The 17,184-nt window shown below is 39.9% G+C and overlaps 1 protein-coding gene across 1 annotated transcript in view; it reads right to left on the bottom strand.

Moving 5' to 3' along the window:
• The window catches only part of ALDH1A2 (aldehyde dehydrogenase 1 family member A2), a 164,933-nt gene that overhangs the window by 21,801 nt on the left and 125,948 nt on the right, over positions 1–17,184 (bottom strand). Inside the window, exons 8-11 of the mRNA XM_007958479.2 lie at positions 5,178–5,280; positions 3,255–3,439; positions 1,385–1,549; positions 332–489 (exon numbers count right to left, since the gene is read on the bottom strand). Coding sequence (XP_007956670.1) covers positions 332–489; positions 1,385–1,549; positions 3,255–3,439; positions 5,178–5,280 — 611 coding nt within the window. The remainder of the gene's footprint in view (positions 1–331; positions 490–1,384; positions 1,550–3,254; positions 3,440–5,177; positions 5,281–17,184) is intronic.

The raw sequence follows: 17,184 nt of genomic DNA, 5'->3' as shown, positions 1-17,184 counted from the left end.
CTTACAAGAATTTGGGAAGAAAATACAAGAACAAAACGAAAAATTAGAAAAGATTCTAAATCTACAGAAAGAAATCCAAAAGATTAATACTAAAAGTTTTATTTTTTAATTCTTTTCTCCACATGAAAATTTTGTGATTTATAATTTACTTTGATTTTCTGACCTAGCCAGTAAGGAGTATATCCCTTCTTAGGGTAAAGCCTGGTTACCTTTAGTCTCTCCATCTTTCCAGAGTGTATTTATTTTTTCCAGGCTCCAGAGAATTACAAGGACCCTATATGACCAGTAGCATGTGTTATGGCCAGAACAATGAGAATGAGTCTGGTCTTACCAAACAGTCCCAGCTTGCATTGCAGATGACACTGTGAGGGCCTTGTTGATGTCATTGGTAAAGACAGCTGCTACGAGCCCAAAATCTGAGTTATTGGCTCTTTCAATAACTTCATCCATAGTCTTAAACCTCAGAATTTCCTGAACAGGGCCAAAAATCTGCAAGAAAACAGTTTGACTGTTTTGCCATTACTTTACCCACTTTCACATTTCAAAGCAAGTTTACTCTGCCTTAATTATTTAAATGACACTTAAGTTTAGCAGTACAAAACTGTAAAATATCCCTAACTTTCCCAGAATAAGATTATATAAGAGTTTAACTCTAAAAGTCTGCTTAACACTCCCACTCCCCAAGCCCCCTACCGTTGCTTGATTCCACTGTGTGTACCAGGGATGTGTTCTCTAGGTACAGAAGAGAAAGTGGCATTCTCTACGATCCCCCAGGCACCGTTTCTGGGCTGAGAAAAATGATCTAGAGAGCTGGATGATCTGCTCCTGGTCCCTCTCCTGAATAAATGTTAGGGCTCTTTCTCCTTCCTGGTTAATAGTCTCACTCACTGTTGTTGAGTTGATTCAACTCACAGAGACCCTGCCTGGGGTTTCTGAGGTGGTATTTCTACGGAAGTAGGTAGATTGCCCAGTCTTCCTTATGAGGAGTGGCTGGCGGATTTGAACCACCAGCCTTCTGGTTAGCAGTCAAATGCCTCAGGCAGTGCGCCACCAGAGCTCCCTGTTAGTAGTCTAGCTGACTCACATTTAGGGGAACTAAACTACTGCCAATGTATTATTGAGGCAAATGACTTGGCTATTATGATTGCTCTGTTGGCTACTGATGACTGTAGTCTAATTGCATATCACCTGCCCTCCATCAAACTTTTTTGCTTTTCTGTTAACTTTTTTCTTGAAACTTGGATTTTCAAAGTCACCTACAGTGTTACTGCAGAGTGCATATAAAATATAAAGGGCTAAAATTCTAATACTGTCTACTTGAAATTCTCTGGAAAGAATCATTCCAAGAAAGATATGGCTTTTGTAAGAACACCACATTTGATACCTCCTCTTTGGCAATCCGCATGTCATCAGTGACGTTGGAAAATACTGTGGGCTCGATGAAGAAACCTTTTCGGCCTAGCCCTTTGCCTCCACATTCCAATTTGGCGCCTTCAGCTACACCACTCTGGATGAGTTCCAGTATCTTGTTGTACTGCTTCTTATCAATCTACAGAAGAAATACCTAATGACTCCAAGTAAACTCTTCCAAATAAGCATGTTCTCAATGATCTTTCATTTAAAATTTTTTTCAAAGATTCATTACATCTGGTTAAATCATATGAAACTGCTGTTGGTTAACCATTGTGACTCACACACACACACAAAAAACCAGCAATTGTGTATGGTTTAACCTGAGATTCTAAGAAAAGTATTGCTCTGATGATACTGTCAAATCAGAAGCACCAATGAAAGAGTGGGAAGTTTCTAAATGATGGAAACATTGGCTAATCTATTATTTACTGCTTACTGGGGGAAACTGACATCTATAATCAAGGGAATAATTTAATAAGCTATTGTTTGTTGTTGTTGTTATTTGCCGTCGAGTCGGCCCCGACTCATAGTGACCCCTCCTTGGGTTTCCAAGGCAGTATCACTACGGAAGTAGGATTGCCCAACCTTCCTTCCGAGGAGTGACTGGTGGGTTTGAACCACCAGCCTTCTGGTTAGCAGTCAAGTGCCTTAGGCACTATGCTACCAGAGCTCCTTAATAAGCTATACTGATCATTAAAAAGATAAAAGAATAGATGAGTTAGTGTATGACGTCTTTAGATGGTTGGTGTTGTTGCTGTTGTTATGTGCCGTCGAGTCAGACCCGACTCATAGTGACTCCTCCTTGGGTTGCCAAGGCAGTATCACTATGGAAGTAGATTGCCCCATCTTCCTTCCGAGGTGGCTGGTGGGTTTGAACCACCAGCCTTCTGCTTAGCAGTCAAGTGCCTTAGGCACTATGCTACCAGAGCTCCTCCTTTAGATGGTATAACACACCAAACCCTATTGACATATGTTTTTATTTCTAAACATTAAGTTTTAGAGGTAAGGATAAAGTGTAAAGTGTGAGGGTTGGCTTCCAAGTCCACAAAATATGGTCAGTCTTGTATACTTTGCCCTCACCCCCACACCCCTCAAAAAACTGAACGAGTCATCATTCAATTATGTAAGTAATATAAAAACTTATATTCTTATGAGTTTGACCATGCTCTAGTGATTCACATGGGAGCTGGCCCATATATTAAAAAAAAAAATTCTTAAGACTCTAGCTACAGGTTAAAACCAGAATTCTATTTAGGAATATGGCTTGTTATGGAGAACCTGAATAGCTAAAGAGTGGCTGCTCAGAAGGGACTTTTGTGCCCCTCCCCACACCACCAGAGTTTGTGAAGCATTCAGAGATAACCATAGGGCAGAGGGCAAAGTCATGAGCCATTCATTTCCTATACATTTATGCAAGTGTTTTCCCAAACTAGCTCAGGCTGGTGGGAAGAATCTTTGGCAGGTGGGAAGGAGAGATAGTCACCCTTCTTGTCTGAAAGTTCAGTGGTTAGAAGATAGGGTTCTAGTGCCATGCTTCATTTTGTCATGTCCAGGTCTTTCTTTCAAGCCAAGAAATTCCAACTTACCCCAAAAGTTCAAAATATCTTTCAGGCAACCCTAATCTCTAAGTTTTTCAGAGATATAATTTAGAAAGGGAAGAATAATAAGAAATATGCAATCTCTCTCTGGTTTCGTTTCCAGCCCTTACCAGGAAGACAAGGAAGATGAGTAAGAAGGAAATGGAAAAAGGAAATGAGGTGCTTTGTTGGGTCCCACTTGTATCCAGTTTCAGTGCTAGCTAGGGATTAAGTAAAGAAAGAACATGTTTATGATTTCTTTACCTGAGGTCCCTGTTCAGTAGTGGGGTCAAAGGGACTCCCTACTATGCGCCTCTTGGCTCGCTCCACGCTTCTCCTCACAAATTCCTCATAGATGGACTCCTCCACAAAGATGCGTGATCCTGCAGTGCAGCACTGGCCTTGGTTGAAGAACACACCCTGGTGAGCCTGCTCCACAGCATAGTCCACTACAAGAAGAAACAGCCATGTTCATAACACTGCTTCACCTGCAAGAGGCGGCCGACAGCCTTCTCCAATGTTTTGCTCACCATACAGCACAATAGAAAGTAAAACCAAAAAAAAAAACAGTTGTCATCCAGTCATCTCTGACAGTGAAAAGCACTAGGCTGAAATTGCAACTTTGTTTAGTTCTAACTAGACCCTGACATTACTTGTTATGTGAACTTGGATAACTTCACGTCTTTGAGTCTCTTTCCTCTTCCATAAAAGGAAAGATTAGATCAGATCATCTTTAACAAGCGTCTCAAATTCCAATACGCAAACGAAATCGGCAGTAAATGTAAATGTGTGAATCTAGCAAGGTGGTAAAACACCATGATGGAGACTAAGAAGGGAAGCCACTATTCCAGTTGGCTACTGCCATGCATGATTATAAGCTCAGGGTTGCCAGATCTTTCCATTTTTTAGAAAAATTAGAAATCAGTATTTTTTAATGTACAATTTTTGTTTTTAAAAAACAAACAAAACACACCATAAAGGCCAAACAAGACATGTCTCTATCCTACATTTGGTCTATCGACTGTCAGTTTCAATCCCAATTCTACAAGATCTTCAATGTTTAATTAGTATTTTAGGGAATTAAATGGTATCAGCAATGGATCTTCTCTGAAGTCACTAAATTCCTTTCCTATTGGAATGGGATTGTATAACAGAACATGACAACTATTTTCATCTCTTATATTTTATACTTCAAGACAATAACTGATAAATCTGACACATCCTACTTGTTGACTGAATGAATAAGAACTTATCAGTGTATGTCATGTCAATGCATGGCTTCTCCTCCAGAGAATTCAGGTAGACTCTGATGTCCTTGACAGTGAGAATAAAGATGAAGCTGGACTCTACAAAGCCCAAGCTAGGGCTGAAATTCAGGCAATCTGATTTCTGTTTTTTGATCTGCAGGTGGTGAAATTAGGAAAGCAGCTCTGCCTGACAGGATGTGAGGAAGAAAAAGGGTTACTGAAGGAAATTTTGGAATTTCATTCCCTGGAGAGCTTTTAAAGACAAAAAGACCACACCTGTGCAGAATATATGAGGTGGTTCCTGGAGACAAGGGATTAACCAGGTTACTGTTCTAAGTCTCCATAAAGTCCTGCTGCTGAGATGTAATCACCTCTGACTTAGGTCTATTCATACAGAATTGATCCAAGAGTTCTGTCATTGTAACTGAAAGTGAAGAGGAGCAACAGAAAAGTGTTGAGATGGTTAAACAGAGAAGGGGTTGTAGGTTTGGGAAAATAATGGCAGCACTACTGAAACGGGTTTTATTTTTAATAATCTACAAAGCCACAAGTCACAGTTGAGAACTTTCAGATTTCTTAAAAGCAGACTGGATTTCAGATGCTCAAGAGACTGAGACCCTTGCTTTGTCCACTATGAGCACTGGCCAAGCCTTCACCTCCTCTTACGCCCTATTCTACAACATCATACAGTCAAAATGGCTCATAAACATGTAGCAAACAGACTTTCAGTTCAGTAGTTAACTGATAATTGCTCTTTCCCCAATATTAAACTGTTTTCTCCTTGGAAGCAAGGAGAGTCAATAGAAGCAAGATTCAATTCTTGAATGCTCCTTACCTTCAAAGACCTTTTTATTCAGTGTCCTATCAAAAGTGGAGATACAAAAGAAACCACCAAAGAGTAGTTCAATAGGGACATGTCTGGGATCTGCGGTTGACTTACAATCGGCATCTGCAAAAATAATATTGGGACTTTTCCCTCCAAGCTCCAGAGTTACTCTCTTTAGATTACTTCTTCCAGCTGCTTCTTGGATAAGTTTTCCAACCTGAACGAAAGAAAACAGAGAAAGGTTTCACATGTCTTATGATCCAGTCAATAGCCACAACTGGCTCTGGGCCATGATGGGATGTGCAGTAACGGGTCCTGCAAGGTGAACTCACCTACTGAATAACACAAAGACAGTTCATTGGGTCAGCCTGGTTTCACAAGATATAAGTTAGGTGGGAAGCAGTTTAACATCCATGGTGAAATGACTTGGAAGACTGCTTTACCTTCATGATAGATGGAACAAGCAAAAGAGGGTCAAAGCTGGAACTGTAATCACTGAAAGACTTCTCTGAAGACAACTGGCAGGCAAAATGTAGTAGAGATTTCCATCACTGCATTGTGGCCTGGTCTCCAGAAAAAGTCAAACTGGCTCCACTTGAAAGGAATGATGATTGTAAAACAAATTGTTCAAGAATCTCTCGAAATGTCAGATATGACTTTTATCACATGGTTTCAATATTGTTATCATTGTCTCTACCTAGGATTCCAGGGGTAAGGATCTTGTCTTTACTGATGTATTATACTGTAAATCTATTTGCTTAGATAGAATCCAAACAAACATAGGCTGAGTTTGGGAAAAACATTTTCCATTGAGTAGACTCACATTTCCAAGGAAACTGAAATTATCAAAAAGGAAATAAGGATGCACCACCTAGATCTCCTGTTGAAGGTAAAACTCATTGCCGCAGTCACTGGAAGTACTGTCAGGAGAGAGCCTCCAGCCATCAGCTCCTTCAGGGTTTGCCTCAGCTGAAGAGAGAGATACCTCACCCAATGGAACTTCCTCCCCAAAGTTATCCACATCCAATGACTGATAGTGGCAGGGGTATAAAGGCCCATCTTTCAGCCAACCACAGGACAACTCTGAGGGACATACTTCGCCATACTCCATGTGGCTGGCTGATGCTGTCTGGCCACATTGCAGTTGGCCTTTCCCTTGTGCCCCATCCCCTTCAGCAGGGATTCCAAAAATACATCCTGCATGTCACAGTCCATCTCAGTGACTGCACCCAGAGAACCTAACAGACTGCTGCTGCTCAACTGGAGAGTAGAGGTCATTCCATGGAAAATACTGAGCCACCATGTGGGCTCGTATAGGTGTGTTGACCTTGAAATGAAAAATACTACTTATGTTGAAATTCTATTGAACAATTAAGCACTTAAAAAGCCTAGAAAGAGAAATCTCAAATATACATTTGATTTCCCAAGCACCTTTGTGAATATCCTCAAGCAGGACTTATGACTTCTCAGGCAGTATAGAGCCAGTTAAGAGAAAAGGTCCATCTACCTGGATTTTTTTCTACTGATTCTATCACTACCAACTATGTTGACCTTAGGAAATCTGCTTAATTTCTTTGAGCCCCATGGAAGCAGGAGTCAAGAAATCAAAAATCAAATTGCACTGGGAAAATCTGCAGAAGACCTCTTTAAAGTTTTGAAGAGCAAAGATGTCACTTTGAAGACCAAGGTGCACCTAACCCAAGTCATGGTATTTTCAATCACCTCATATGCATGTGAAAGCTGGACAATGAATAAGGAAGACCAAAAAAGAGTTGATGATTTTGAACTGTGGTGGTGGCAAAGAATATTGAAAATACAATGGACTACCAGAAGAATGAAAAAGTCTGTTCTGGAAGAAGTACAGCTGGAATGCTCGTTGGAAGCAAGAATGGCCAGACTGACTGACCTACTTTGGTCATGTTGTCAGAAGGAACCATTCCCTGAAGGGTATCATTCCTGGTAAAGTAGAAGATCAGTGAAAAAGGGGAAGACCCTCAACAAGATGGATTGACACAGTGGCTGCAATGAGGATATCTCATGACTGGGCATTATTTCATTCTGTCCTACAGAGGGTGGCTATGAGTCGGAGCTGACTTAAGAGCACCTAACACACAACAATACATATTTCCCTCAGGCTCCAATACCACTCATTAACTCAATTATGTACTTTTGTTATCTTCATGATTACTTTGCCTCACTGTAGTGTTTTCAAGGCTGACACCTTTTGGAAGCAAATCACCAGTTCTGTCTTCTGAGGTGCCTCTGGGTGGGTTTGAACTGCTAATCTTTAAGCTAGCAGTAGTCAAGCGCTTAACTGTTTGTGTCAACCAGAGAACTTGTGAGACAGCTGTAAGTATCTATTAAGGCTGTTTTAGAAAATAGACCCTCGCTGTAAGCAAACCCAAGTCTGGAAAAAAGTGATGTTTCTGAAAGAGGCAGAATTAAGTGTTTCTCAGGTTGTGCAACAGTATTACTTATCAAGGTGTTAGGAAATCCTCACATCTGGAGCTGAGAGATTAATAGGAATACCATAGCCCACAAGCTAGATTGCTCCTTCCCTGCCCTTGCCACTCTGTTATCTCTTTTACTTCAAGGTAAATTCCCCAGGGAGACTGTGGGTTTAATAAAGGACCTAGTATCAGGCCCAGGGAAGGAAGTAAGTGCTCACAAAGGAGAGGAGTATCTGGCCCTCTAACAAAAGAACAGCAGTCAGGTGAAAAACATGACTGTGCTAAGGACCCCTACTAAGAGTAGTACCCACCCAAAGGGCAATTTGGGAAACATCAACACCTCCACTTAATGCCAGCACTAAGGGGGAGTCACTGATAACACTATCATCTGTGACTGCTTGTTTTTCCAAGAAATGTTAGTATGCTTGGCTCTCTCTGCCTTGGGGGAGTCCGTATGAATAGATGGGGACATATTTTAAAGTCTAAAAAGATAAGTAAACAAGTATTTTCTCAAAGAAGACAATCACTGGAATTCATGAATAAATTAACCATAAGAAAAGCTAACATTTATTGAGTCAGTTTGTGTCAGTTATGTGTATGCATTAACTCATTCAATCCTCTCAAAAACCCTATGAAATAGGCACTATCTTAAAGGTGAGCAAATTTAAACAGAAGTTAAGAAGCATTACCAGGAGACCCAGCTAGTTAATGACCAAGCCTATTGGGCTCTATGCAGGCAGATCCAGGGCCCAAGCTCCATATCACCCTGGCTACTTCCTTCCCTCCAGCATTCTGTCCCTCTTTCTGCTTTCCTCTCAACATTTACTAAATACCTAATGTATGACAGGAGCTCTAGTAGCGTAGTGCCTAAGGCACTTGACTGCTAACCAGAAGGCTGGCAGTTCAAACCTACCAGCCACTTCTCGGAAGGAAGATGGGGCAATCTACTTCCGTAGTGATAACTGCCTTGGAAACCCAAGGAGGGGTCACTATGAGTCGGTCCGACTCGATGGCATATAACAACAACAATGTATGACACATATCACTAAAACCTTATCCCTGAACTCCAAATTGTTTTCATATTTTTAAGATATAAAAGTAAAAAAGACCACAAACTTTATTAAAAGAAGATAGCAGTGTTTTTTCTTCTTTTTTTGTAATATATAATATGTACAGACAGAACACAGTACCAGTTTTATTTGCAGATATTATAATACTCCAACTCAAGTTCACAAATTATACCTTTACCACAGCCTTGGCTGAATCTTGAACTAGTGCAGAATTCAGCAGTATACAGTACTGATCTTAGCATGTAAATGATGTGGCAAAATTGTTCTTGACAGTCATTTGCCTAACAAGCCTTTGATTCACCATAACTATATTCTTTGTTGTTGTTGTTATTTGCCGTCGAGTTGGCCCCGACTCATAGCGACCCCTCCTTGGGTTTCCGAGGCAGTATCACTACGGAAGTAGGATTGCCCAACCTTCCTTCCGAGGAGTGGCTGGTGGGTTTGAACCGCCAGCCTTCTGGTTAGCAGTCAAGTGCCTTAGGCACTATGCTACCAGAGCTCCTAACTATATTCTTAGCCAGGTGTTATAACAGGAAAAAGAGATTACTCAGTGTATGACAGGTAATGCTATAGAGTTGGTCTCCACTCACTGTTGTTGAGAATTTTCTATGCTAAGCAACAATGTCCTGCTACAATCTAAAAGGAGGGAAGTACACTATATTGTAGTCCAACATAGTTAGTTCTATCAGGTATTTGGCCAAAGTGTGTTGTTCAACATCAATCTCTCCAATCTTGGATGCTCTCTGAAGGAAGTGCAGGAGCAGAGAGCCACCCAGACCAAAGTTTAAAACTCTTACAATCTTCCTTTCCATTTGACCCATCTGGTGCTTAGTGTAAGTGTGGTCAGTCACAAAGGCAAAGTCACCAATTTCTGAAGGGTGTATTTCTTCGTATTTGCTTGCATTAAACATAGAAGTGACACCAACCAGCTGCAACATCTTCTTGGGCACATAATTATTCTGCATGAACCAATCAATGATGGAAACAGTCCTGTACATGGTTTCCTGCAGAAATGTGAATTTCATTTTAACCTGCACTAGCCAGTCAATTAGGATGGCTCTCATGTTTCCAGTGACTTCCCAACCCATTAGATATTTTGGTCTAACTGCTTGCTCTTACTCAAGCTGTCTCAGATAAGTATAGATATCTTCCACATATTCACTACAAAGGTTTGGATCAGCTCCATCTTTTGCATCCACATCACTCATTGCACAATTATATCACAGAAAGCCTAACACAGACACTACTTCTTGTAGGCCCAAATAATTTTCACAAATCCATCAGTTAAAAAAAATTTTATCTGCCTTCAGATTTACATTTAAAAACAGACTAAAGTAAGGGGAAATCAAAGGTCTTATACATAGCACGATGCTAAATAAATGCTGCTGGTGAAAAGTGTTGATATAGCCAGAGTTACATTTCTATTACCTCTACTCCCCAACAGTCATTAGACCACTGCTACTTGTAGTGGGTTTTTTTTTGACAGACATTGGGAATGTGGTCCAATGAGTATTTTCATGGCTACAGTAACCATACAAAAGCCTTATTCAGTCTATGGTCACCAGAGGAGAGTACCTAAGAATAATTTTCCCCATGTCATTGCTTTACCAGCCTTTTCTCAGAAACCAAATTTGTGCTAAACACTACAGGGGCAAAACTCAGATAATACTTCTTCTCTTCATCTCTGAAAGAAAGTCAAGTTTTAGTATAGCCTCAAGAAAAACTGGCTTGGTTAGGCCCTGGGAGAACTACTCCTATCTGGAGTGACCTTATGATACTCTTGATTAAATTATGGTTCCATAGTACTCTGTTATAGCCCAGAGTGAGGCCATCTAATCCTTACACATAGAATTGGGCTAGAATGGAACAATCAGCATTAATTAGAAGATCAGGCATCATATGTATTCCTATGCTACTCTCAGGTTCCAGGCCAGAGTCTCTTTGGAGAATATATTACTAATCACGAATTCTCCCTGTGGAGCTGCATGAGGTTAAATGACCCCAAACTGCAGTTGTTCTTCATTATGGTTATCATGAGAGTGTAGTAAGTGGTAAGGAAGAGAACAGATGCCAGTGGATCTGCAAAGTCAACAGATGAAATTCCAAGTAGGGAGCTCTTAATAGGAAAAAGTAGTATGCTCAAAAACAAAGAGTTCAAGTGGGAACTGACTCCATGTCTACTTACAAAATATGATGGGTCTACACAAAGTATGCTAAAATATTCCTTACACATGCCCCATGCAAAAGTTTCCAAAATCAAAATCTGTGAATAAGAAAGTCTAAGAATGAATTATAGACATGAAACAAAGGTCCACCCCTCCTTAGATATAAAAGTATAAGTATAGGAGCTCTGGCAGCATAGTGCCTAAGGCACTTGACTGCTAACCAGAAGGCTGGCGGTTCAAACCCACCAGCCACTCCTCGGAAGGAAGGTTGGGCATTCCTACTTCCGTAGTGATACTGCCTTGGAAACCCAAGGAGGGGTCGCTATGAGTCGGGGCCGACTCGATGGCAAATAACAACAACAACAACAATAGTTCCTCAGGGATATGGCTACACCAGTCTTATTTAACCCCTTAATATATGATCAGAAGATGGAAGTAAGATATCTGAGGGTACAAGGATGCATGTGTCTTCTGAGTGCTAAAAAGCCAAGTCACCAGGGACTTCATGAAACCAAGCCTTACTCTGATGAGATGTTGTTGTTGTTATTGTTGTTATGTGCTATCAAGTTGGCCCCAACTCACAGTGACCCCTCCTTTGGTTTGAGAGGTGGTATCACTATGGAATTAGATTGTCCACCCTTCCTTCTGAGGAGTGGCTGGTAGGTTTGAACCGCCAGCCTCCTGGTTAGTAGTCAAGTGCCTTAGGCACTATGCTACCAGAGCTCCTGATGAAATAGGCAATATATAAGGAAACAAACAGATAAATATATAGTTTAAGAAACAAAATCCTGTATGTGACATGAATAGTACATATGATATCGATATAGACTAAATAGGATAATGGCAGAGAAATCAAATTTTGAGTTCATCACCATTCTCCATCTATTTTCCCAATCATAAAAGACTTCACAGTGCACTCTATTATACTTTCAGTCCCGTCACTGAGAACCTGGCTAATTATGACCATATTCAGGTTTATGGACTGCATTTGGCCCAAAGGACTTAGAAGACCTAAGCACTACAAATTCTGATTTGGAACTAACCAATCTGCAATTTCACCTCTTTTGGGTCTCAGTTTCTTCATCTGTCACATGAAGGCACAGGCCAAGTAGCAAATCTGTTCCTAGGTACTCCAGAGAATTGGAGGAGTTCAAAAAAACATATAGAACCCCTGGGGCCCCTGCTCACTGAGAGCCGGTCTACAAGTCTTCTGTGTTTTTCTTGACATGTGAAGCAGAAGTAGCTTCTCCCAAGAGCACCACAGCTGCACTGAATGGGGCGGGGACGGGAAACCTTGATCTTTTCTAGTCTCTTGCATAGAGCTCATTATGAAACAGTAAGTGATAGTGTTCCTATCATGTGCTTTCTTAAATTTGCACTCCCTGCAAAGTCTCTCAGCTGTATCTGTGTGCCCATAAACAGGCCAGGACGGTGAACCGGGGGCTCCCCCACACATAATGGAACTGAGCTAATTCACAGCAGGAATGTTGGCACACATCAACTCTGACTCCCATCCTCGTTTTGAATAGGCTTCAAGATTGATATCAGGAGTATCCCTGGAAAAGCCACAACATACCAGAATATGATCGTGGCAGTGCAGCAGTGTAGGGAAATGCAATTTGGTGCTTTTCAGTAAAAATAATTTGTTATACAGGACAAAAAAGAACACAAAAGCCTTTTCATGTCTTCCTTCTTCAAAGCAGTAGCTCCCTGAACAGAGTTTCTAAAGTTGGGTACAAATTTTCTTATTAATTAATTACCCATATTTGTGAGAATTCCTGCTCAGAGATTTACTATCTTTTTAAAAATAAGAAAATAAATTTCTAGTAGAGATGTTAGTAAATTGGTTTAAGATAACTGCTTCCTGCAGTATATTTTCATTTTTTAAACCCCAAACAGAATGACTCTATGCTTCTTCCTTCCTTCTTTTCTTTCTTAATTTTCATTGTTGTGCTTCCTGGTTCCAACTGTGATGGAAATGGAAATGCCAAAAATATGTGTAACTGGATGTTTCTTATCTTTCTGAAATATCCAGAAATAACAGGCAAAATCAGAAAATAATGGGGCCAAGGCATCTAAGTACTAGATGGTGCCCAGCTACCACTGCTGACCTCTCTGAAAGGGATCACAATAAGAGGTCCTGGATACAGTGGGAGAAAAATGTGGAACAAAACTCAAAATAATAAAAAGACCAGGCTTACTGGTCTGATAAAGTCTGGTGGAACCCCTGAGATCACAGCCCTAAGACACCCTTTAAGCCTAGAATTGAACTCACATGGCTCAACTTTCAGCCAAACAACAGACAGCCCTAAGGGGTAAGGAATAAAACCAGGGAGGTACACGTTCTTTAGAACAATCAACCATAGGCAATCAAAAGGCAACATCTGCCCAGAGATAAAGCTCAGAAGTAGGAAGGGACAGGAAAGAAGGATGGAGGGAAACAGTAAACAGGGAGGTAATGCTGTTACATTGTGGGGACTACATTCAATGTCATGAAGCAAAAGTGAATGAAGAATTGAACAGAAAACCAATTTGCTCTGCAAACTTTCACTTGAATCACAATTAAATAAATAAAGCAGTTTCTTTACGTGGTAACAGCTATTTCAAACCTGATTTGTGAAACGCAGATTATGAAAAGCAGTATGCCTTCTTTCCTAACATTCCCACCACCTTGCACTCATTACTCCAGCCTACACAAAACCACTTATCCTTCCTGAAACATATTTCTATGTCTCTGTCCCCTCCGCCTGGAATGCCTTTCTTCCGTTTGCTTACTTGATAAACTCATTTTTCCACACTTCACGCTTGACCATCTCCTCTAAGAAGGTTGTTTTCCCGACCTGCCTGCCCCCCAGGCTGTGTTGCTCCTACTTCTCCAACCCCACAATACTTTTTAAGAATTGTACTTTAATAGCTATTTTCCCACTAGACTGAATTTGTGAGGACAGGGAGTCTATCCTATTCATTTTTTAATATGTGTATGTACACACAGATTTTCAATAACACTTGTTGACTCAATGAGCAATAACAGGACAGCTGCTCTTTAGGTCTGTGCCAAACAGAGATTACCAGGTATTAGGGAAATAGAGTTGAGAGACAGGGACACAGGATGCCTATGTCCAAGCCTGGCTTTGCCAGAACTAGCAGAATGATCTTGAACTTTCCTCTTATTCTCTTTGGCTTTAATTTCCTCATCTTTAATAAAAAGTTAGCTTCAGTAGTTTTGACACTGGCTGCACATTAGAATTCCTGGGGTGCTTTAAAATTTTTTCTGTGTCCAGAGCCCCACGTGCAGTGATTTTTATTATCTTAGTCTGGAGTGGGACACAGACCTGGGTAGTTTCATTAAAAGTTTCCAAGAATATTCTAGCATGCTGATAGGGTTAAGAACCATGGAATAGGGTTAAGAACATGGGAGGTACAGACAACAAAGATGAACCCTTTTGCATATACAGTAATGTGTTGTCAGTGATGGCAAACATTTATCTATGGATGGATAAATGGGTGGTCAGGCTGAAAATTAAAACAATAATAATAATAAAAAATAAGAGAACCATTGGATTAAATAATCCTTAAAGATATCTGTCTTATACTTGTATCTTTAATCTTTCCTCTATTTTCCAACTGTTTAACATTGTAATTTATTGGATACCCATTGGAGCTCTGGTGGTACAATGGTTAAAGCATTCAGCTGCTAACCAAAAGGTTGATGGTTCAAACGCATGAGCCACGCCACAGGATAATGATGAGACAGTCTGCTTCTGTAAAATTTACAGTCTTGGAAATCTTATTGAGCAGTTCTACTCTGTTCTAGAGGGTTACTATGAATCAGAATGACTTGATGGCAATGGGTTTTGTTTGGTTTATTCTGTGCTACTTGTTCTCACAAACATTATTTAATCTTCACCACAATCATGTGAGGCAATAATTATTACTAATTTTATAGTTGGAAAAAAAAAAAAAACCATGACTCAGAGGTCATGAAATAACTTGCTGACAGGACCAATAAGTGGCAAAGCCAGGACTGAACACGAACACTGGCACCAAGCCAAGGGCTCTTCTTACTCCATCACTGAGGCTCTCCGTGGCTGATGCTCCTCTTCCCAGCCAGATACCTTCTCCAAGGGCTTAGGTCTCCTCTGTGATAAGTAGAGCTCTGACAGTTAAACATGCTATCTATCCACAACTAAAACATATTCTTTTATTCTGCCCTATATCTTTTAGCCATACGTTTATTACCTAAGATTCCCTCTTTCTGCTTCAGATAAATTAAAAAATCAAGAGTTGGATTTCTTGTTTTGATAGGAAGACACATAGAGGGTTCAAGTCAAAGGTACTATCTTATAGACTGAAGTGAGCTAAAAGGATGGACATCTTAGGACCAATTCATACACAGACTGAGAGCTGAGGAGAGAAACGTACTGTTTAATCTTTAAGTTTGCATAGTTATAGAGCGAATCAAGAAATCTCAGTTAGCAGGCAGAAACTATCCTATACTTATCCTTCAGTACTCAAGCTTTGATTTAAGTGTAAAAATATAAAAGGAAGAAAACTAATAATTTAAAATCTATACATGCAAAGGTTTTGTCATGACTTTTACTATGTATTTTTATTCAAACATGAGGTAATTTATTAGTGGATTCATACAACCTTAGAAAAATGTCTATGAGCTGCTTAAAAAAAACTAAAACTATAGCTGGCAATTTCTCCCACCTACAAAGAGGGACAAGGCTAAACAGAAGAGAGAGCTGACATGATTCATTACTCAAAGAGTAGACATGGTGTCTGTATCATGCAACATGTCATTCATCTAACTTAGGAAATGAAAGGAGAACCCCGGCTGCGTAAATTAGAATCAGTGATAATACAGCTGTTAGCTACAAACATTTGTTTGGCACGAATCAATCTGGATTCTCCTGTAGTTTGCTTTGATGGTCTCTCTACTATCTTGTTGACTAATGATGAAATCATGGTTTGTTAATCTAACGGAATAAAGAAAACACCATAGCAGCAAAATACAAACTGTTTTCCTATACTTTATTGAGGTTGTTTGTTGACTCTGCCTAAAAGAGCCCTTTCATATTAACTTATTAAATATTTACATGCACTGCTCATGTATTTAGCTGCATAAGGAGAAATTAATCCTATCTTTAATCTGAGAAACGTTGTTTGCTTTTTAAAGGCCTTTTGCTAAAGAAAAATGGAAAGGAGCCACCTCAAATAAGCTCTTGTTGCTGACTGTTCTAGACATTTTGTGATGTATCAAGAGGTTCCATCTCCCTAGGATAATCATAACAGGAATCATGTTCAAATCCGTATTTAAATGACATGTTCACTCTGGAAGAGTCTATACAATCTTCCAAGTAGCCTACAAAGTTGGAAAAGGACAGATGGGTAAAGAAGTAAAAAACTACAAGCTGAAAAGGGGCTCGGGGATTACGTGCTCATTTGATTTGCCTATGAAAATTCTCTGCCTGCCACCATTAATATAAACAACTGTAACTTGACTTTTATACTCTAGGCAAATGCTTCTTTAATCTCTTCTACTGTCTGCCAACGATGTCATTCCAGAGAAGACTCTAGGAGATATTCTAGAGGCCAGGGGACTGATTGCCTTCCAAGTGAATGAATGAAGCCTCTCTAGAGAAAAGAAAAATTTACCTGAAAACTTGCTCTACCTACACTGCAATGAGCTACTTCTCTGTTGTGAGTATACCCAATAGTGAAACACTTCACATGGGCAACTTCCACCCCATTTCCTTTCCCAAATTCCCTGCTCTTCTCAGTTTTCCACTGCATATACGAATCTTTGAATTCTGCATAGTTTTTATTTTCGTATTGTGATGATAAAGACTTTTCTATGTTATTATAAAGCTGCAGAATCAAGAGTATGATATTGGTGAAGGGACAGACACATATACATCAAAAAAATCCACACAAATATGGATAACCGATGTTTGAGAAAGCTGAAGTGGCAATTCAGTAGAGAAAGGACAGCCTTTTCAAGAAATGGGGCTGGAACTACTGTCATCCTAATTAAAATAAAAGGCAACAGAGCAGAACTTTGATCTCATACTTTGCAACATACATAAAAATTAACTCAAAATGGATCTTAGATCTAAATGTAAAACACAAAGCTATAACATTTCTAGAAGAAAATAAGGGAGAAAAACTTTGTAATCTTAAATTAGGCAAAAAAAAAACTCACAACAGAATCCATAAAATTTGTTTAAAAATACTAAATTAGACATCATCAAAATTAAGAATGCCTGTTCTTCAAATGACATTGTTAAGGGAATTGGGGAGAGAGTCCAAGATTGGAATAAAATATATGCAAAGCAAGTGTCTAATAAAGGACCTATATCCAGAACACACCTCTGGTGGCATAGTGCCTAAGGCATTTGACTACTAACCAGAAGGCTGGTGGTTCAAACCC

This window comes from Orycteropus afer, unplaced genomic scaffold (genome assembly GCF_000298275.1).
Source record: "Orycteropus afer afer isolate SDZICR_OR568_19922 unplaced genomic scaffold, OryAfe1.0 scaffold00015, whole genome shotgun sequence".
NCBI classification, from domain to species: domain Eukaryota; kingdom Metazoa; phylum Chordata; class Mammalia; order Tubulidentata; family Orycteropodidae; genus Orycteropus; species Orycteropus afer.
The sequence above is the reverse complement of the archived record's forward strand: the minus strand, read 5'-3'. Positions and strand labels throughout refer to the sequence as shown.